General features: G+C 42.9%; 1 protein-coding gene across 11 annotated transcripts in view; it reads left to right on the top strand.

The window, feature by feature from the left end:
* LOC100643623 (protein trachealess) overlaps positions 1 to 23,492 on the top strand; it is a 138,893-nt gene that overhangs the window by 105,507 nt on the left and 9,894 nt on the right. For 9 of the 11 annotated variants that reach the window (XM_048410824.1, XM_020865705.2, XM_012314855.3 and 6 more), the window contains one exon: positions 19,343 to 19,581. In XM_048410824.1, coding sequence (XP_048266781.1) covers positions 19,343 to 19,581 — 239 coding nt within the window. Of the gene's footprint in view, positions 1 to 3,777; positions 4,676 to 19,342; positions 19,582 to 23,492 lie in introns of those variants that run through there. The other 2 variants (XM_003399655.4, XM_012314857.3) reach the window with 2 other exon arrangements.

Raw genomic sequence — 23,492 nt, 5'->3', positions numbered from 1 at the left:
AACGGAGATAACTCTTATCGCGTCCGCGAGGGCGGATTTTATGGGCCCTTCTTTACCCCCCGGCCGACGTTTATGCTCGCGCTGATGCATGGCCCTCGAAAGGGTTAGATACCGATCGCTACGCGCATAAAAGTGATATTATCCGAGATTCAAGAAGACTGTTCCAGGTCGCGGCTAGCCATCGTTCCCGTAAAACGGATCCAAGTTAGACGAATAGACGTACGGTACGTGAGTGGTTCGAGTTACGCGTCGCGTTAGTTATTTCGTCGTTTCGCATCGATTTTTAGAGTTATTTTATTTCGTATAGATTTTTAGAGAGCAGAGAAGAAAACGTGAAACGTGGAGTTCGATAGAAAAGCGGTTCGTTGGAAGATTAGGATCTGTCTCGATACTTCTGCGAGCAAGTCGTTATAAAGTACGTGGAATTACAGTAAATGCATAGTAAAGTCATGAAATCGATGAACCATCGAACTATGCTTACGTACTTCAACTTCTAATCATAGTTACTCATACCTATGCAAAGAATAGGAAAAGCTAGAGAAAACACTATTGTCTCGTCCTCGACGACGAACGCTACCTCTGAAACACAATAAGCCACGTAGACGATAGACAATTTAGAAAACGTTTTCCTGGAAGCCGTTCTTGCCGAACTTCGTCGGAACAGCTCCCGCTTATCTCTTTCTTTCTCGCATACCGATTAACGATCGCGTCTACGATGCTTAGAAATCGCCCCGTTTTGCCTCGTTACCGATCGCCTAGACTCGACCGGCCAGGAACAATGCCTCGTTCGTATTGTTCGTCGCGTAAACAGACACACGGCGCGTTGGTCAGACGAGAGAGACGAACAACCAACGTACACGGGACATCCATATGTATGATTATGAGGACGGAGTTATCACCGAACGCGGAGGAGAGAGACTCGAACGAGGAACGAGCCCGCAGCTAAGTTCATATTTGTGCATTACGCTCACGTGCAACGATACAATAAGGAATCCTTCGTATCGGGGGATGCATGCTAAGTACCGGTCGCTCGTTGCACCCAGCCACGGACGGATCCTCAGCCGCACGATTCTTTCTCGTGCACAGGCCGCGATCGTCGCGCCTCGCGTTCCCGGGAAAAGCCTGATTGGATGTTCGATGAATTAATTCCCGGCCGGCTCGAGTCCCTTAACGACGCGACGCTTGTTGCTCACGATTGAATTCCGCTTCGGGAGAAAAATAGCAGTTGAGAAATCTTTTGTTGCTTAGCTTCGGGTTTAGGGTCGAGACAAACCTGACTGCATATTCGACGAATTAACTTCGGTACGTCGCGACTCTTCTTGTCTACGAATTCCACTTTTAGGGAAAGACTACAGCTGAAAGGTATGTCGTTGTTTGCCTGATTGTTAACCCGTTACGAATCAAGCGATAATTTATCGTGGTGTTACAGATGCTTCGAGATTTTTAAATTTCATAAAATTACAGCAATCTAGGTAGAAAAGATTGCGACGAGAAGAATATCGAGCGAATTCTCGTGGAACTCTCTTTTACAGCCACGATGTTAAAAGCAAATATTGCTGTTAACGCAACGTTGACCCTTGCTCGATTAACCTGCTCGTGTCTTGGATATCGCGAAGGGGAAGCAGCTGACGAGGATCGTGGATATGAATTTGTGTTTCTTGGGAGATTATAGGTGGATACGTACAGGGTGGTAGAAAGATGCGTTCGGAAGTTCAAGGATAGGTAATTGTAAGGCACTAATGAACGTGTATGGAGAAGTTGGCATTCTGCAGTGTAGAACTAGAAAAAGCTACCAAGTGTATTATTTATCAACGGTTTAAAATTTTTCTTAGTCACCGTAGCCTTAGTCATGGACAAAGGCCAATCACGGTATGTTAATGTCGTCTGTAAGCATTATGATTAGACCGCGGATGTCATCGGTGCATGCACACGTTATAGTATGTTCGATTGATTTAATCTTTTTAATCGTGTCTGCGTAAACACCCCTAGTCTGTTTTACTGTTCTGATTTGTTCTTCGATCACCTAAACTCTGCTAGGTACTTGAACAATTTTTAACACTTTAGATAAATATATTTTCTCGTGAACTACTATACTACGTATACTATACTATATATTTATCGTATAATTCTAGCATTAAGTTACGGAAGAAGCGTATCGAACAGTATATAGCACTACGCAACTAATGAAAATGAAAGATGGCGTCAAGGAAGGGTGTGGGTGCCGCAGTCAATTACACGTGTAGCGAGTCTCCCACCTTGCGGGCAGAAACGCGAAATAACGCAGCGTAGTGGTTATTTTCACCGGTGTCTGACGAGGCGATTTTGCTCGCCGTTCGTGTCGCATTTCGTATCGATTTCTCGGCTATTTTATTACGTGTCGTGCATTCTCCGGCATAATTGCATAAAGACGCTGCGTGAGATAAATCGACGATCGAATCGACGATTGAGTAACAGAAAAAGTCGCGGTTTATGAATAACCATGAGACAGGGCCGATTCGCCGTGTCTTGTGTCGTTTCGCCGTTGCTCCCAAGTTAAACGGAAATAACAACGCACGTTATTTCTGCCGTATCGAATACGCTTCCTATTTTCTATTAGCGCAACCTTGCGATTTCTATTCAGTAGAACGAGCGTGCATGGTGTTTGAAAATTTATCCAATGCGATGTTCTAGAAATGCTATTTATAGAGAGCGAAGTAACTTTAGAGCGTTGAATGTACTAAAATCACGATCTACGTTTTTTACCTTATGATCGGCTTCGATCGCAGATATCGAAGAAAATGATCTTGCTTATTTTCTTAAAAATCAATGGGATATAACTAGATCCACGATCTCTGTGATAGAAGGTATTTCAACGCATCAATACCGGCGGACGCTTCGAAAACAAAAAGAAAGCCCGTTCGTGATGCAATTTGAGCGTCGAACAACTCCCACGTGACCGTTTTAACAATGGCAGCTAAAGACTGCGACGAAAAAAAAAAAGAGAAGGAACTAGCGTGCTCCAAAAAACACGTGATTTTGGTAAAAGGCAAAAAAGAAAGACAGCGTCACAACAAGCGGCTGAAAAAAGGAGAGAAAAGAACGAAAACAGGTATCCCAACGCGTCCATTCATTCCTCGGAAGATCGATACGAAGCGCACTATGCCGCTGCCGAATAACGCGAATTAGATTATTCTCGTCGATTCGAAGCACTTTCTGAACTAAAGCAGGACGGAGAGGAGAAAAAGAGGAAAAAACGGAAAAACCGGGCAGCAACGGACGATAGCTCGTCGGCGAAAGCGGTGAAAACTGCATGACACGGCAAGGGTTAAGAATCGGCAGGCGCGCACGTGGCTCGCTTACGGGCCACTTCCGGGGAACGTCGCCCTTGGCTCGCGACAAGGTAGTCTCTCCCAGGTTCGTAGGTATACGAGCCGACCTCTTAACCATCCGGCAAATGTCATTAGTGGCGGTGGGCGGGGCCTACGCGGCGACCGAGGTAACCGCGACCGCGACTGTGTGCGGCGCTCGCCGCACGGCCGCTCTGTCTGTCAACAAAGGGTGCAGTGACGCAAGCAGGTCGAGAGAGAGTGCGCCGTGTCGGTGTCGCGGCGGCGGCGGTGGTAGGCGTGGCAACAGAGCGTGACCGCGGCTCGCGATTTGTCGAACCACCCTGTCGTGGGCGGGGCCGAACCGCCCGCCACTCGGCGCACGCTCTCGCGCCCTCTTTCTCGCTCTTTTTCTCGCCAACGAGATCTGTCTCGCTTGCCCCGACAGGGCTCGCGACACGGCTCACGTTACACAGCCGGTACAGTCCGGTCTAGTCTGTCGTTCGGTCACGAAGCAGCCGTTTAGCTGTCTGCGACCCCCACGTCCGTGGCGTACATCGGGCGCGTGATTCGAGCGATCGAAGGGACCGTCCCGTCGACGAGGACCCGTAACAGCTGGTCCACGACGCGAGAGTCCGAGAGCTTAGAGTTGTTGACACGCACGTGCGCGCGCGTGAGCTCTCACGTCGTATCACATATAGACACGGACAACGATACACGTACTCGCGTATTCGACCCGGTGGTGTTCCTTTCGTTTCACTTCTATACGGTATATCGGTTTTCGGAGTTCGAACAACCGCGTGCGAACAACCCTCGATGCCGACGACGTTCCGGTGGTTCGACGACGATGACGCGGGAAGAGGACGGGACTCGCGATGGACGATGATGCGCGATAGAATGTGACTATCGTTTCGTTTGGTGTGACCGCTTGTTGTTTGGTGTTGTTGCGTTTGGAACGCGAACTTGTTGTTGTCTACCTGGTGGTGTACTCGACAGACGACACGCGGCAGTGTGACAAACAGTGACCTACGATAATCTCGAAGATAACAGAAGAACGAAGAAACGAAAGAAGAAAGAGGGAAAGAGAAGGAAAGAAAGAGGGATAGGAAGGAAAAGAGAAAAAGGGAGGAAAAAGAGAGGATAGAAAAAGAAAGAGAAATGTTGCCGTATCAGATGGCCATGGATTATGGGGGCTTTCAACGACAAAGCCCGGTCGGGGTCGGTGTCGGTGTCGGCGTCGATGTCGGCGGACCCCATCAAGGGGCCGCTGGGGCGCTCAACATCAACCCCGCGTTCACGCACTCCTGGTTCGTACCGGCGGACCTCTGTGTCCCGTACAAACAGAGTCAGGGTCCTCTCCTCGAGCCAGGGCATGTTGTTTCTCTTATACTTATTTTTCTTACTATCGTATATTTTAATAGACGTCTTACAATTATTAGTAGTTAACGTTAATAATCTTATTCCGACGTTACGATCTACCTAGCCCTTTCGATGCGACGGTAGGGGTGGGATCGAACGAACCAACAAGGGTTGAATTCCTGCCGGTTGATGACCCTTTGGAAAACGATACCTCAAACGGGTGACGGGGTCGTCGTTTAGATCCCGTAATCGCCATTGTTTTCCGGGCAAACGAAAGGGTCGCGACGACAGGATCCATCGACGAACGGTTGGTAGCTTTGGCGAACAAGAGGGGAAACGTTGTTTTCGATTTGTCGCCTCGCAACTGACGAGAGCGTTAATCGCGAGAGGGGTGAAACGCGTGTCTGCGTTCGTGGAGGAGGTGCGACCCTTTTCAGACAGGTCCAACCCTTTCCCGCCGTCGACGAAGATGTTCGCGGTAATTTGTCACTCGTCTTATGAATACTAGTCCTTGAATTTCGTAAAGGGTTACGAGAAGATTTTGTCAAGCTTGCATAGAAGTAATCAAGGAAACTTCGATTATCACATACACCTATATATCTTTGTCTAATTATTTTTGTTTAAGAGAACAATAAATGGTTACTGTGTATGGTTTGATAGCTAATTTTGCAATAGAACTACCAATCGGGATTCTTCGATTCTTTGTGTAGTTACTACACGATTACCAAGATATTTGTCAAATCTAAAGTAGCATTGGTTCGCAATATAACAGTCATTGTGGAACTATGTAATAAATTATTATATTATTGGATATTTTTCAAGGATGTTGATATCGCGAAATCAAGTGCAGTATGTTACATAAAACAAAGTTTCTAGAGCTTTCTATAACGATGCGTTTAACAAATGATTTCGTGAAAGTTGTATGACGGATGATCGGGTACAGCGTGCATTATACAAGGTCATATTGTATCACATTTTATGCTCGTATGAGAAAACAGGTTGGACTAAAATGATATTTCATTAATTCATCGATAAATTGTGCCACTTATCGGTTTCTAGCAGCGAAAGGGCTAGAGATGCGTAGCAAACTGCTCTCTCGAGGTAGATCGCGACGATTTACTCGATCACTTAACCATAAACCATAAAATACTTCAACACGACTTTTATCTGTTAAGGAAAGACATGATAGTTTCCCAGTCGATACATTTTTACATATACAAAACTTTCTTATTAAAAAGTATCAAATTTCAATCGATGCACAGAGTATTTCTGACTTCGTTCAAACTGGAAGTTTTTCTCAATCGTCTGATAATCCAATCGCTCAAAACCTATACTGATCAACCGTGAAACGATTATTTATGCCGTTTCTGTGTAACAAATAATCTTACGTATGTAAATAATTTATTTCTTGAGAAATTGGATTCTAATCGTGTATCCAAATAACGAAATTGCCAGTTTATATGCGACTTCTGAAAACCTGAATTAATAATATCCATCGTATCGATTCGTTTGAAAAACTGTCTAGTAACTGTATAATTTATATTTCCTCCTATGCTTCATCCTTCTCTGTTTCTTTCTGTTGATTTTCTTCGTTCTCGTACATTTTTAAGCATTCTAAATATCGAAGCTAGAAACACTGCGTGCATCGAGAATCAGGTCGAACAAATTTCCACTGGTGTCCAGCCAGCGCGCGAGTAATGTCTTCTTCGAGCAATCGATTTCCCCGTCGATTCAACGTCGTCTTCGTCCGTCGTCTCGACGTTACGATTCAGACAACGATAGACATTAATATGTGACATACGTAGAGCGACAATGACGTCACTTGAGGCTATGCTGTAAATAGTGCGCTATAAAGTTGATGTTCTAACTGTAAATCATTCCTCGCGCGCAGGATGTCGAATTTTTATCAGGCTATCAATCACCGTCTTCGTTGGAGAGCTCGCACCAACGGTGTGATAGCGTTCGAATATTCCTTTATTTTTTTCCTACTTCGATCGAACGTTCCATCTATCTTTCTTCTATTCTTTATTCTTGTCGAAGGAGAAATCGAGAAAAGAAATCAGTCGAACACTGATTGAATAATGAAACGACGTAGAACTACGGAGGGAAAAAAATGGTAACGAAGGTGAATTTTGCAACGAGAATCGAATATCCGCGGTTTCGTTGCTTCATCCATCAATTTGCATACGTATCCTCTGTTTCCTCTTTTTTTCACTGGCATACGTGAACCACGAGTTTTTAATGGCGGTCGCGCGGAACCCACGGAACAAAGGAGTACCAGTAAATCCAGTTTTCACTTCGATTTATAAACGAAATTGCATAACGCGGCACCGCCATTCGTTCGTCGCGCCGGAAACGAACGACTGCGTCCAAATGCTTCTGGACGCCCACGATGTATCCCATGGATTCGATCTTCCTGTGGATCATCGATCCGCAAGAGTTTCATCTTCGTTCCCTGATGTGAAACTAATTTCGTGTAGATTCGATTGAAATCGATGAAACGACAATCGCAGATCATTTTGATTTGAAAATTTATGGTTATAATGGATACGTGTTCTGACGGATTTAAACATCATCACGATTAAATATGTGGGTAGTTTCGTATATTCGTAGATTCTTATGACAGTATGTATTTCGGTTTTCACGTGTTTCGTTTGTCGGTGCAGTTCTTCAGAACACGCATCCTCCTTACACAGAATAGCGCTGATTCTGTTACTTATTATTCTATTATAATTTTCATTTTATTTGCCACGCGAGTGATCCTCATTTTCCGGTAACACTGTACTAACATTGTCTGTGAATTCGTCCAATTTTCAAATTGTCAAATTCAACGAGGTGTGATTCCCTCTCCCCCCCCCCAAAAAAAAAAGAAAATAAAATTGAACGAGGATCCGGAAGGAAAGTGGTCGTGTTACAAAGGTTAACAATTTCGGCAATATATAAAAATGGTACACGATTACCGATACAAACGCAGTTACGTAATTGGCCAGTTATTAGGAGCAGGACCAGTCATCCTTTTTCCCTGCTAATTGGCACGATCTTCGTATAAATGGCGTAATGATATCTTTTACGCGTGGAAATAACGTGTTTCTTGCTTCCTCGACATTCTTTTGGACTGCGAAACACGATGTTCAAATATTCGTAAATTATAGGTCACGAGCTATTAAAGGAATGGCGATGATTAATTAAAATCAAACGGTAGAGAGAATCCTCTGCTTCTGTTTATTTCTTTTCTTCCTTTTTCTCTTTCGTATAGCGAATAGCGCAAATTTCAGGTTGGCAAAGGAGAAGATCTCGATTATGTTTCGTGCGTACGAACGATTGTAATGAAGCTTTACGAGGCTGTAAAGTGGCCGAAAATATCAGCCACCCGAGTTTTTTGCCGGCCGAGATATGATTTTATAGGGTAATATCGTTCCCCTTGTGTTCTTTCCGCGCTGCTATTATCAACCTAATAATTCGACCTCTGACAAGCGGAAAAAAGCCGTTTCCGTTTGCGCCTAGTTTCGCAAAAGGCTTATTCATTTGTAGAATTTCAACGAACTACAAACCTTGCTCGCTGTATATGCGTTTAATTGTTTTTCTCAGCTTGAATCCATTTAAGACTGAATAATGATTGATACGGTATTTCATTCATCCCGTCACTCGTCTGTTTCTTCTTGGTCTGGAATTTCGAAAAATTACGTTCTTCATTTGTCTGCATTCTCTTTTCATCAGTATCGATAAAACACAAAAGATATGAACTCGTTCTTCGTCTATAAAATGCGAACATCTGTTCTATTGAATATACGACTATTGAATCTTATACCAAACCGAATAGCGAACGATATATCAAGACTACTATAATATCCATCGAGGAGACACTGTCGATAATGATCGTAATAAAACACTGTTGTTGCTGGGAAACAACGCGTGGCAAAATTTTACCTAAATTAAAGGCGACCGGATACTTTCTACGACGAAACTTCCAATCTTCCAAAAACCATCCCTTAAACAATCATCTTTCGAACGAAAATCTCTGTATCTCGCTTCTCACTCGAGTTTTTACGATTCTACCGCTCCGATTCGGATTAGTTTTACTCCATAAACCGTCGAATCACTTGGACGTCGAAAGCAGACAAGGAATCTCTATTTTGACGCATTCTCGTCAAAGTGGACAGGGTGGTCGGTCAGGTAGCTACGCTGCCTAAGAAGAATTCGTCGGATCCCTCGGTGAAATAACGTCGCCGGTAGCTGGTCCCAAGAGAGCTCTGTCACAGCGAGTGGATAATGGGAATTGTGATGGGTGGCGTTGGTGGGTACAGAGGGTTGAAGGCTGGTAAACCGATGGTACAGATGAGTACGTCACGCCACGGCAGTAAACCCGATACGATTAGAGAGGAACGCTGATGCTGACGGGGCATCCCGGGGAGCCGTCAACACTACCTTCGTATTTTCAACCCCGCCCTCTTTCCATTATTCCTCGCTGTTCGTTCTACGGATCCGATCACCACTCTCGACTTCAGCCCCGTTATTGCGCGCATAGTTAGACATACCGTGGTAGCCATAGGAGGGATGAAAGTGCCTTAATGCAGGACGAATCGCAGGATCGGTCCTTGAGATGCCGAGAAACCGACGGTGGTTGATTGGAACCGAGGTTGCAGCTGCGGGGATTTCATTTGATTTTTGATCTTTGCGCTTGACGCAGATACATACGGTTGAATTTCTTTTAAACTGTTCGTTTGGAAGGTAGCACCAGCCACGTTTGCAGAAGTTGCTGACAATTTCAGTTCTGCATAAGTAGAATTCTTGAAGATCTGTTTAGAATCTAGAAGATCGGTTTATTTCAACTCTTTGCTTGATCCTTCAATTGATCGTTTACAGTCATATCAACCACTGTAATGGCTTATTAATAACTTCATTGACTGAATTTTATGATTGTTCGCAGAGTAATTGATTTGTTTTACACATTTGACCAGTCGTAGTGTTTGATCCAATCTTCCTTAACTATGTTTTATAAGAATTCAACAGCGTTCGTCTAACGAGAATAATTGAATAATTTATGGAAAATATTGTGGGAAAATTCACTCTGACACGTGGTAGGTATATTGAGAGTAGAATAGGACTGGAATTGTCTGACTAAATTAAAGATAGATAGAAGCGATAAGTTAAAAGTTGTTATTCGACTAATCGAGTAAGTGGATGATAAAAATTTTCGAGTAATATGCTCCTATAATTGTAGCTCAGCGAGTTAATGACTAGATTGATAATATCAAGCTTAATATTTCGTCTGACTACGTACAGTCACGTTTCACTTTCATACTCGACGTTTCCAGAATGCTCGGTGTATAATTACGATTAATCACTGTACGATAGTATATTTCCTTGTGCTTTTTCGTTAAACGCAGCTATCTAATATTTCATTCTGCTATTTTTCGAATATTGCTCGATCTCAAGGTAACGTCTTACCCACATGCTTATCGTTATCAAATAAAAGCATACTAGGACAAAGAGCAGTGACCGCAAGTTCTGCCTGAGTTTGGCGAGGGTGTTGCCGTTACGGGCCTCACGTTCCCGGAAGCAGGGACATGAGAATGTCCGGATGCAAGTTGTGAACGTGAGACCCCTAGGAGACTAGACTCCAGCTTTCCTCATGCGTCAAACCGTCGATGATTATTCGAGACAGGAAGTCAAACAGGATTTTTTTTCGTATGCAGTACAGACACTTTGAATCGTTTCTAAATTTACGCCAGATTTCACGCTTCGAAATCGTTGACGTAACATAAAATTACTCGAAACAAGAATTCTTACGATTCTTACAACTCGACTGCAAATTAAAATTTTCTTACTACCGTTTACTCTTATCCTTGGCTCTAACGTTCGAGACAGAAAACGTCTTTAAAGAAAGACTTCGAACATTTTAAAAGATCCCTGAAATTACAGCTGAACCGCGATTCAGAGTTTCCCTCTTACACATTCGCTTTCGTGTCTCGTTCGAAAATTCAAGACACCACCATGGGTGGAATCAACGCATGTAGCAAAAACCCCCAAGTAACAACCCCAAAGACCGATAGATGTCCCGAGTGAAAGGGGATGAATCAAGCGCGTCACCTCGGCGTCTAGTTTTCGGAGGTCAGTACCGGGGAGCACGATCAAGTATATCGAGCGTGTGTCGGGTCGTAACGTGGCCACTATCGAAAATGCAAAAGGGGTTCTTCCGGCAGAGGGAGAAGCTACGTTTCGTCCGAGTCTCCGAGTACGTTTACCGAAAGTTCTCAGGCTCGACCTCCGCCCGGACGCATCGGGAACCACATCACGTAGACTTTAAGCCCTCCCTTATCTGCGCGTCATCAAGAACCAACTTCCCTCTGTCTCTCTATCCGGCCTCTCTCTGTCTCTTTTTCCCTCCGTTTCCCTCTTCCCTGTGTCTATATACGCGTGTACCTCTCTATATACGTGCCTTTATACGCGTATACCTCGGAGGTCCACGCTTTTTCTGTCTTTCATACCGTCTTCCCGATTTCTTTCTTCATCTCCGTTTGTTTCTCCTTTTCCTAATTCTTTTTTCTTTTTTCTTTTCTTCTTTTTTTTCATTTTTTTTTTCTACTCCTCCTTTCTCCTAGTCGGTGCAGCGTACGCTGATGCGCGCGACTACCTCGTGATTTACATCGCCGGATGTGCTGGGATAATTTAGTGGTTATCGTATTGTCTCTTTTTCCCTCCTCCTTGCTTCCACCATCTCTTTTTCCACGACTCGCCGCGACTCGCTCGTTTTCTTCGTGCCCATGCTGGATGGGGTTTCATTGAGACACCGCCGAGCCGTGGACGAAATATTTTTCCAACAGCGGGCCCTTTTGCGTCCACGTTTCACTCGAATAGGTTAGAATTCGGGCTGAACCGCGGCTCTTAGCGGACGGCTGGTCGCTGATTTTGCCAGGTAGATACGTTAGAAGCGGCTAAAGGATGCTCTGCAAACGTTGTACATGGTTTCGCGTGCTTTAGACTGCGTTCTAGAATGGTTTCTCTTTGAGTTTGATAAGATTCGAGAACCGTGGATGTAGTCTGCGTCGCACGTAGCCATACGATTCGATTATTTCCCACGATTTGCTGCTAAATATTCAAACGTTAATTTACAGCAAATACGATTATACGGTTGTCAACCGTGTCGAAAGCAACTGGGGAATCTTTCGATTAAAAAGATTTCCTTTATCAATAAGACGATGTATCAAAGGTTCGTGGAAACGTAAGAAACGGGTAACGTTCACAACAACTTTGGAGACCTGCGAATTTTCCCTCGTTATCGAGCCGGCCACCGGAAATGACATTTTCTTTGTCGAAGTGGTACAAAAGGCCGGGCATCCGATAGCCAAAAGGGCCGCGAAAGAAAATTATGTCGAAACTGGAGCCGTAACATTAGGAGCATTGTATTGTAGCGCGAGGCTACGACTCCCACGGGAACGGGTAGGGAAGTTTGGTCCTTCTCCAGCTCACGTTCGCTCCTCCATATCGGCGCACACTTGGACCGGAACACACGGACGCGGACGCGGAGAGAAGCGTCGACGGGAATGGGACGTGCCCTCAGGTGGTGCTTCGGACCGGCAAATGAATTGTTTAATTGAATTAGCCCGAGTAGTCGGCCTACCGCGCCCGGCCATCATAATTCCCTCGATGCTTGCTAATTGCTCGCTCTTTTCCCCGTTTTCTCGCTGCGCGATACTATAAATAATAAAACCAATAGCCTTCGTTTGTTAGGCTCGGTTAACTTTAAACGTGCATTCCCATTCCATCAAGCACGTGCCCTTGTTTTATGTGCCGGCTTCTAGGTCGAGATTCGGTCACACCGATACGGTTGCCAGAATTTGCAGTGCTGCGAATAAATACGCGAACCAAGTAGGCTTATTCTTCGATTCTCTGCTGCCATGTAAGAAAATCTCATTGAATATGATTTAATTATAACAAATAATTTATATTTATAATATTTTTCAGCGTACACTTGTCTAAACTTTGTACAGCGGTATTTAGTATTATTCTTAACACCAGTGTTATTTTTTACTGTGGATTTTTGAACACCTAAAGGACACAAACCCGTGAATAAAATAAAATTAAAATTATTACGTGTGGAATCATTCTGCGCCTTAGTTTTATTGGCTTTTGAAACTCTGTCGAGAAGAAAAATCGTCGAGAGTGAGTTTGGTGGATGTATAAATTTGTTAGATTTCGGGAGAAACGCTTTTCACGGATAACAGGTACATTTCTAATAGGCACGTCGTAGTTTCGTTGATTCTGAAAATTTCGTTAAGTATCGATGAATGCATAAATTTTCTAGATTCGAGATCGAACAATCTTCACAAATGGTGATCGCATTTCTGCTAGAACTAGCTTCGTTGATTCTTGAAATTTCATTAGATAGAACGATCATCGACGTACTACAGGAACGTATAATGGTTTAACATACTATCGACATTCGATCAAACGAATGATTCTTCGATGCGTCAAACTTCCATAAGCCATTCAGTTTTCGCATATTTGGCGTCTGACCAAAGATGTCCTATTCTACTTAAAGCAAGCGTACTCGCAACTGTCGCCTACGTTAGCTATGAAATGCATATGCAAGCACCCGTTTATGTTTAATCTCGTTATATAGCGAATATTTTTAACCGTTCGAAACGCAAAATACTCGAACGTTTCGAACGTTATTTAAATAATACCCATCGAGATGCAACGTCCATTTCGGTTTATGCAGACCGAAGGTGAACGTCAGGATTAAGAAGAATTAGCCCCCACCTTCTCGAGGCTATCATCAATAATTCTGAGGCAACTAGAAATCGGCGGATGAAAAATCCAACGGCGCGGCACCTCGATCGAAAGGATCGTCTCGATAACCTCGTCAGGATCCTCTGCTGAATTATTGATGGCCGGCACTTAGCACGGCCGAGAACACGAGGATCCTTATGTGTCCAAGGCGCGTTTGCCACCCTTCAACGATATGGCTACGGATATAGCTATGCCGTGGCTCACGGGGGTGAAACACACCAGCGTTCTATCCCGTGTCCCATGGGAACCGCGAGGAGCCCTTGCCTTGGCCCGTTCGACCAGTCTGCCGCCCAATTTCAACAAATTTGACCGAAAGTTCCGCGTAATTTTATTTTCGCACTTCTGCAGACACGTCGGTGCTTCTCGTTCGAGACTGGCCAGCTTCTAGGGAATACCTCTGGGGAAAAACGGACGCAGCAACCTTAGCCACCCATCCTTCGTGCCTCCCTTTCCTTTATCTTTGCACAATCAGCAGCGGAAGCCGCCTCTAATCGCACTTTGGCCCGCGTTCCGTGACCAAGCTCTTCGACGATCGCGTCGGAATTCCTCTTCCACGTTGGCAGCGTTGCTCGTGTTCTTCGACCTCTTTGATTCTCGGGATTTCAAGGGAATTCTTCCTGATCATATCGAAGTTAATTTTTGACCCCGGGCTAACTTAAAATACGCGAAAGCGAAAGCAGTGGGATTTGATATCTTGGATATCTTGGAAAGGTTATTGATCTTTTATAACAGTCACATTGTTTTAGGGAAAGCGTTACATCGAAACATTCTATAAATAATATAGTTTTTCCAAGAGTTAGATCTAAGCTAGTAGATAATTTAAACTTGTCACGTGGCGTTTGATTTTTTCCAAAGTTGATCGCACACTTTGGTATAAGATTGCGAAGATGTTTTACAAGTTGATAAGATAAGTAACATGTTATTACTTGGATTTAGTTTGATCTTCGATTCTAACATATTTCGCGTTAAATTTCAATGTTGATTGCGACTCGAAGGAATGTAAGATCCCAGATGGAAGGAGAAAAATATTTTTCCATTTATGTTTTCTCGGTATGTAGGTATCGATCAAAGCCTGAGGCGTCTCGTTCTGAAAAGGTATCGTTCATTTCGTTGCATTAACATACAACGAGCAGCGATTAAGGCTGCAGATTTTTTTGCAATTCGAATGCAGGCAACAGTCTTGCCTTGCAAGGTGTTAGAAATAAACTACGTTTAAAATGAATTTCAAATAAAATAAGTACGCAGTTTTCAAAGATGATTCACGGTTAACACTGACGCGGCATTCTCACGAACAACAACAAACGCATCGCAATTGATATCGCGATTTGCATGACGAATAGAATCGTTGAAAACATTTATCAAAAATAATGTTTTGTCGAAAGCATTGAGAGACTGTTCAAAAATCCAATAGATGGGCCGTAAAAGTTTTTTAACAAATTTCACTTGCCAATTTATTTTATTGTTATATCATACCAGTATTATGGTATTTTTAACGCTATCGTTTCAGTTCGACCGTTTTTTTCTGTTCCCTAAAACCGTTGGAGATTCGACAACGAAGAAAAAAGAAATAGCCCGCATAGGACTGCCAGCCTTTCTCATTTCCACTTTCCAATTGATTATTAAAATTGTACAGAATTTCTCCTCTATACGCAATTAGGCGTACAATTACTATGCGACTACTACACGATTGCTATGCAACGCGTGCAGTCGTCTGCGATACAAACGTCCGATGGTATATTATAGCGTTTCACCTAGAAACGATGGAAAAGTACTCTATACTTTTATTTATAAAGCCACGACGATTCTATCAATCTTTTTATATCTTTTGTCTCTTCCATTTAAGAATTTTGTGTCGTAGAATGAGAGACGATATCGTCAATGTAATTTCTTCGTGTCTGTCATTCGGGTATCTATTATTTTAGAAACATTCACGATCCTTTCATTGATCTAGGATTATCGTTTTACGAACGAGAAGATAGCAAAATTCTCTCGATAAATAGATACTCGCGCGATTCAACATCTACAAGTGTGACTAAAATTTCGTCGAAAATAAGAGTAAAAATCAAACACGATTTCTTCGACCGGAGACATTCGCCGAAATTTACACGTCGAAAACATAGTTGAACGATTTTTTCTCAGGTGGAAATTCAAGAAGAAAACGATCAGATCCGTGGTAGAGCGACTGTTTGACGTAACTCACGACAGAGTGCCCGCATTTTAGTAAGCATCGTTGCATACGGTCCCGTATGCGATGCACGTAGCACGCTCGTTTCTGCATTCGCCGTCGTAAAAAGTCAGTGCGCGCGACCGTGTTCCTATCCCAAATTCCAACGGAACCCTTGAACCGATACGAGCGGTAAAAAAATTTTGCGTTCGCTTATTGCTCGTCCGACAGGCTGGTTCAACGGTAAAACGATGGGATTCCGCATTAACGAATGATACGGTGCACCACTCGCCCACGTATTCGCGTTAAAATGCTGGCCAAACGACGATCTCGTAAAAAATTCATCGAAGCCTTAAAAAATTGCATTGCATAATTTCGTTATATTATTCCGCTAAATAGACGCGAACAATAATTAAACAGCATCCGAAACCACATTGATCAACTGCACGAAATTGAAAAGCACGCGTCTTCTCCATTTTCTCTATCTTCGTCTCGACACCAACGATCGCAAATTGCATAACTTGATCCCAGCCTTCACGAACTTCCACGATTCTTCTCTACGCGACCGCAAACCACCGGTAAAGATCAACCACCTCCTTACAGCCAATCCAAACAAATCCAATCGGTTCTCGCATAAAGAACCACTTTAACGCTCTTTAACTGTCATTTCACCGTACTTTGCCGAGCCCAATCCTTCGATGCTCCAACTGTAAATTACAGCCGCATTCTCGTCTCAAAGAACGTCGAAAAGAAACTTCCACCCCCCGGTGAAACTTTAAATTACCATCGAAGGTTCCTCTAACGGGAGAAAGAATTACGTCGGTGGCATCGTTGGCAAATGAAATTTCTACCGCGACCGTGTTTTCGAATTCGTGTTCTCATCCGTCGCGTGCTACGACCGAACGCTAAGACGGAGAAAAGGAAATGGGGATGGTGCCGGTGATTGTCCCTGTGGGAGCAAGAATAGAAGGAGCTTCTTGCCGCGTTTGTCTCGGGGGTGCGGAGAGACGATGGAAAGTAGCGGGACGCTTGTAAAATGCGGAAACAAGACGGTGACCGAATGGCGGCCTGGTCTTTCCACCCCTTCTTCCAGTCTTTACGACTTTTCAGCGACGCGGAGAGACCATTGTAATGAGGCAACGTCGTGTTCCGGATGGCGTTCGCGCGATCAACGAAAAGGGGCGACCATGGGATCCTCGTTTTACAGCCGTTAAGCGCGATAGCAGCCTAATAAAAATCCCATCTTGTTCGTAACCCTTCCGCCCTGGCTAAATGGCGCGTTTAATTGCCGCGAGTTTTCTTCTTTTTTTTCTTTTTTTTTCAAACTGTCGATGCCGCGTTCTTCGTTAATCGCCAGGGATAAATCTTGGTGATATTCGTTTCTTTTGCGAGCTGAGAATGTTTGCAATTAACGGCCGTTCAATTTGGAGAGAAATCGTTCTACGTTTTATCAAAAATTCCATGGAAACGCACACGACACGGTAGGTAGCTTTAAGCTGTTCCAAATTTTTGAGACGTTTCTTGTATCAATGCACATCGAATTCCAGGAGTTTGTATAGACCCGATCGATTACGTAATAGAGATTAATAATGGGGAACGCGTGAAAATATTCAGTTTTATGTGTGTCAAGGTGTTTGTTAAGGATCATTCAAGGCTGCAACTGGATTAACGCCCCATGTTTAATTCATTTAACCGCCCCAGCACCTCATAAAATTATGAATCTATAATTTAGCTGCGACAACTCTTCAATATCAAAATATACGATACAAGTGTTTCGTGTAATTTTTACCACGTTATTAATTACGATCCGAATCATCGGTATCAATCGTTCGTCGAACGTGTAATATAAAAAAAAATATAGCAAAAAAGAAAAAAAAGATGTCACTATCTTGCCTTAAGAAGATTCATCCCTGAACAGGCTAAAACGTTATAAAAATCCTAAAACCCGCGACCAAATGGATCAAGCCGAGCAATAATTTTTCGTTTCTGCCATAATTTCACGCCCGTTGGACCGGAACTTATTTTCACCCCTTTTCACTACCGCGCGAAAATATACGTCGCTGGTCATCATAGGCGTAAGTCCACGATAATCGAACATTTGGATAGAACGAATGGATCGTTCGGGAACATGGGGACCGATTGCTCCCTGGTTAACAAAAGGTTAATGACCGTGACGAGTAGAGGGAGGAACGGGTTTCGAATAATGCGGATTACGTTCCCATTGGTCAGCGTTTAATGTTTAAATGCAAAACCGGAATCGAGGGGCCGTCCACGGGGCGTGGTTAATGTTACGTCGACATTCACCCAGATACATTCGGCTGGCATGTCAGCAAACACAGGCATGATAGCGTTTGAATAATGTATGCTGGCCGAGCGGGTGGCCGCCTTTGCCGCGCGTTTGCTCTACGATCGTAGCCGCTCGCGCCGCCACGCCTATACTCGCCTATCCGTCTGCAAACTGTCGATACATCGTCCACGGTATTAGTTCAATTAGTTGTTTCGTTTAAAATTAGCTAATATAGGACGTTTCGTCCGTGCGATTCGATGAATCGACATGCGCATGCCTTTTAATTCTAGCGGGGGAGGAATGGGGTAGTTTTGCGAAAGGGTTCACCAACGTTATTTCGTGAGTTTGATTAAAATCGAGCAGAACGTGGTAGTGGCGTGAATCGAAACTTTGAAGAGTTTAAATTCACGATCTCGTGTTTCAATTTTTCTGCGGTTGCTTTAGCTTCATAATTAATTCAGTCCGTTCTCACAGACGTAGAGATTAACGTTATTTTATGATTAACGTCTGTGAAGTGACTTAAACAACTATGATTCTTAGACGATCGTACTATAATTTATTAGAATATGATTAATTATCTTTGGAACTAAGTCCAGATTTCCAACGCATGATCGTAATGGGTCGTTAAAGAAACAGTCACCCTGGGGTACTACGTACTCTAGGTCAATAGCTGTAACGCGATTCCAATAGAGATGGTTAATTCGTTGTTAGCATATCAAGTATGAGAGTCCTTGCGGAAGGACTACGCGAAACGAATACCTTATGATACCAGCAAATATGTAATTGAATTTCGGACAGGAATCGGACATTCTTTCTATTCTGGATGCGTAAACGGTTACACGCGCTTCGATTTGTCGTAAACTTGTAAAAACATCCGCGCCAACATTGTATGGAATATAGCGAATCCTGTGGCATCGTTGATCAGCTATAAAAGAAAACGAAAGCTGAATAAACGGAAAGATGTTTTATTAAACAAGAGAATAAAACCACCATGAGAGTAAAATATAAAATAGTTACCTAAATACGAACCTGTCGCTGACACTTTGATATCAAATTTATAAAAGTGTAACTTAGTAATGAAATAATGAATAATGAAATTGATAAATTATCTTAAGCATTGTACGATATATTTCCTACATTTTTCAAACAATTAATTAAATATTCCGAACAACGCGAACATGCTTCGTTAAACATCGAAATATTTGGAAAATAAAATTCATCTAGCGATGAACCATGCTCGCGACTGTCTCGAATATCTCGTTACGAAATTAAAATCGATCCCTTCCGTTCTACGTCGTATGAAAGGGAACATTTTAACATGATCGAAGTTGCGAGAGAAAAAAGACGAAGGAAGCAAAAAGAATTTGATTTATCCGTGCCACGATATTCCTGCTCGTCTAACCTTCTCCCGTTTCTCTTTTCTGTCTGTTACAGCATCCTAGAGCTGCGCAAGGAAAAAAGCAGAGACGCTGCCAGGTCTCGAAGGGGGAAGGAGAACTTCGAGTTCTACGAGTTAGCGAAAATGCTGCCATTACCGGCGGCTATTACCTCCCAGTTGGACAAAGCCTCTATAATAAGGCTAACCATCTCGTACCTCAAACTTCGCGAGTTCTCGGGTCACGGAGACCCGCCATGGAATCGGGATGGGCCACCGCCAAATAAATCTGGCAAAGGTAAGCACCTCGTTATTAAACCTATTGATACTGCACTGCGTTCGTAATCGTCGATATTATAAAAATATTAACGCGAGAAAGACAAATCCAGTGGATGTAACTTGCTAACGAATTATTATGCCAAATGGTATTGTTAGACTGCGGATGTTCGTACAGATTCGTATTTACATCGACGCTACTAAAGAGATGAAAACTAAACTCGTTAAATAACAGTAGATATTATACTTTGAGTATTTTATTCACGATACATGATAAATGATATTTACGATACCATAAATAGTTGAAAATTCACGTCATGAAACCAACGTTTGATTAAATATTATCGACTGTTCAACGAACAGGAAGAACGCGATCGTTCTGTCCGAGAAAAGAGATATTCTCTCAACCCTCCTTGGTGAAAGAGCTATCGTAGCTTCGACGTGGAAACAACACAGATGATTGGAACCCCCGCTTATTAGAAAGTGTATCTGCTGGTGATATCTGTTGATGGATCAGTATTTAACCCCGGTAGGGGAGTCGTTTCTCTGTTGAAGATCGACGAGCCTGTAGTCGGGCGGCAAAACGTGTCTTTCAGGGTGAAAGCACGGGAGAAAGTGAAACTCGTTGCAAAATCAGTCAGTCGTTAAGACGACGAATCGAAAATGCAGATACGTTATCTTAAAGATCGATCGTTCGATGGATAAAAGAATTATTTTCTCAGAGAATTTTTACCTAAAGAGTCAACGTCACGCAATTGTTTATCTGTAAAATAAGATGGCGAACGAAACGAATAGAACAATTTTCCCAAAATTTACGCGTCTAATCAGAGAAATGGGCGAATCTTGGCTTTGCATCGTCGCAAATTAATTGCAATGGTATCGCTTTGCTCGAATCGAGCGGTATCGTTGGCCGATCGCGATAAAGGGGTGAGGGTGAGAGCGTTGAATTTCGATGGAAATTCACGGTACACCGGTATCGAATTAACCGGACAAAGGTCTTCTTAAGAATTCGCGCAAGCGAACCGGCAATAGATCGAACCTCGCGATATCGTTTATAACTGGAGAGTGACCAAGCAACCGGCACAAGATTCGCAGATACATAGTAATAGAGAATTGTCGGGTATAATCGAGCGATACCATCGCCATTGGCTTTCTTCATTTTCGTGGTTCATTTAACGGAAATGGGAAAGCCGTGGACATCTCTTCGCCTTGATTCGAGAAACATTGAAATGCTAAAGAACCGCTGTTCATCCCTGTCAGTGAAATCGCACGAGTCAAGCAGGCTTCAAACACAAAGAAATTTATCAGAATTGCTTTCTGATACTTGATAGATTCGAGAAATTTATCATGTGTTTTACGTAAAGAATGTAGCAGGGACAAGGGGTGAAGTTCGATCATTTATCCGATATATATTATATGTAATTGGAATTTAATTTTCGACCTAAGGCGAATAGAGATTGAAGTTAGAGATCAACCTGAGCTCTGTTACGAACGTAACTTACCACAAGTGTGACTCATACTAATATTATAAATCAGCAGGTTAATGAAACATCCAGACAATTATATAAACGTATATCTTATTTAATCCTTTCCAATTTCTTCCAAGGATACGTTTTCGAAAGAAACAATAACCAACGATAACAACTAGTCTAATATTCCATCAATTCACCCCTTTCCCTTTCGATCGGTCCAACAATCGTCCAATTCCACGATTCTCCCCCAAAAAACCTGGTCGTCGATCGTAATCCACGATCTTCCACAAAAACATGCATCCCCTTTCTATCAACCCTGTCGTCTACTCGTTACGCGCACCCTCGGTTCTCCGGAAGGTTCCACCTACTCGAAAGAATCCACGCTGCAACGAGGCAGAACACAGGAAATAAGGTCGTCGAGAGAATTCGCTTATTCATCGGCGTTACTTTCGTGAATCGAAGGGCTGATGGCTTTGAGTTGAGTTAATATTTGTCGTGTGGTCGTGGAAAGACAGAGACGAAAGGAAGGAGAGAGGGTGAGACAGAGGCTGTCTGCGCGTACATGTAAAGCGGTACGTATAAAGGCTTAGGTAGCTGCACCACTACCTACATGGAAATCTAATCACGGCAACCCCTGCATGGGCCTCGCGTTACCAACCGCCAATGTAACTAAACTAACGAAATTGAGTTAGGCACCGTCCGCACATCGCAGCCACAGCTCCTCGTCAAACTAAATCCACCGCGGCCGGTTCACCCTCGCCGCATGTCACTGCCACAACTGGAACGAGAGACCTCTCGACTTAACGAAGTAAAATGCGTTAAAGATTTCCAGACACGTCGGTTGATTTATTTTCTTTCTTCTCTGCCTACCGCGTCTTCCTCTTCCGAGGGTGTAGTCTTGGTTTTATTTTTGTTTCAGTTGTTTTTTTTTTATCTCTTTATCGCCAGGTTAGTAGTCCCTCTTTTTCCTTTTCGTGTTTCCTATGGAAAGTGAAAAGGCTGGTTTCGATGCGCGAAGCTACGTTTTCGAGCAAACGCGAGCTTGAACAGATCGATTCAAAAAATCAAAGAGCGTTTAGTTTAGAGATTGGACGTTCGTTGTCGAAGATTCGTCGTTGAACTGGGACGAGGGGAAATCTGTTTTTGTAGAAGCTAATGGTAATTTTATGAAAACGTCTGGACAATTGTAGGATTTCTTTTATTGCCTCGATGCAAAGTTACTCGGGATAATGTGAAACTGCTTCTTCGTACTTTAATTCAAAATTCGACGTCTCCGGCAATTTTGAGCGATAATACGGAAACAAGAGAGAACCTGTGGATGGTAATTTCACTTAACAAACTTGAAACGAGTCCATCGTTTCCCGTAAAAGCACCCAGAAGTTGGCAAAGCAATCTAAATCGGCGGAGTGCATTCCAAACAGCGTGCGTTTTACGGTGTTCAGATAGTACAGAGTGTCTGATGCAGTTTTAAATTGATTCTTTTACGTTCCTTATCTTTCAATCCTGTTCAGCTTTCTCGTGTTTTTTTGTTCTCATAAACCGTATTACCCAGAAATTCTCTTATCTTCCACTTCGTCAGACCTTATACCGAAGGAACAGAATTTCTGTAATAACAAACGTCGATCTGCACATTATTCGTTCAACACTTGTCGCGAAAAAATAACCTATTACCAAGCTCGATCTTTGCTAAATTGATCACGCCGGCAGCACGGATATTTTTCCATCATCCCCAAGGAAATATCTGCGAGCCACCGGACAGACGAGCAAAACGTTCCCTTAGATACTTGTCAAAATATTATGACGGCCAGGTAGCTTCCACTACAGGTCCAAATTAAGTTTTCTCCATCTAACGTCGTATTTATCGTACGGTTATTATTTACAGCTTCTATATTTTATACAGCTCCTCTTAACCAAGATAATAATATACTTTAATAGGTAACTTCACAATTGGAAAATATTCTTTTACATACAATTACAACCTGTTTGAAGATTACATCACGTAATTTTATTTTGTATTTTACATATTCTACGGTTTAATTCGAAAAGTAATTTTTACCGCATACGATACAGTACGGTGATTAAAATTAGATAACATCAAACTGATCGTTGCGTATGTTGCGTGTATTGTTACAGCACACTATGTAACATGTAATTCCAAATTGAAATAACAAAACTCCAAAAACATCAATCGGCCAAGAATTAAAACTTAATTCTCTGTTTAATTACACTCTAAATTTACTTAAAACTGTAATAAAAATTCGCTCCATTTCTTTAATCGACGAACCAACTATCGATTGCACGACAACGTTTCACTGCAACGATCCATTCGCTTCTCATCAAGCGATCGAAAAAAATTACCAGCTCCACTATTCCGTGTAAACGAACGTACAGTGAACGATCCTGAGTGAACGAAAGAGACCTCGATCGGTAAAAGTTTAATCGGTATTCACGAATCGTCGTC

The sequence above is a fragment of the Bombus terrestris genome, chromosome 12 (genome assembly GCF_910591885.1).
Source record: "Bombus terrestris chromosome 12, iyBomTerr1.2, whole genome shotgun sequence".
Classification (NCBI taxonomy): Eukaryota; Metazoa; Arthropoda; class Insecta; order Hymenoptera; family Apidae; genus Bombus; species Bombus terrestris.
Note: the sequence above shows the minus strand (reverse complement) of the source record. Positions and strands in the feature narration are given on the sequence as shown.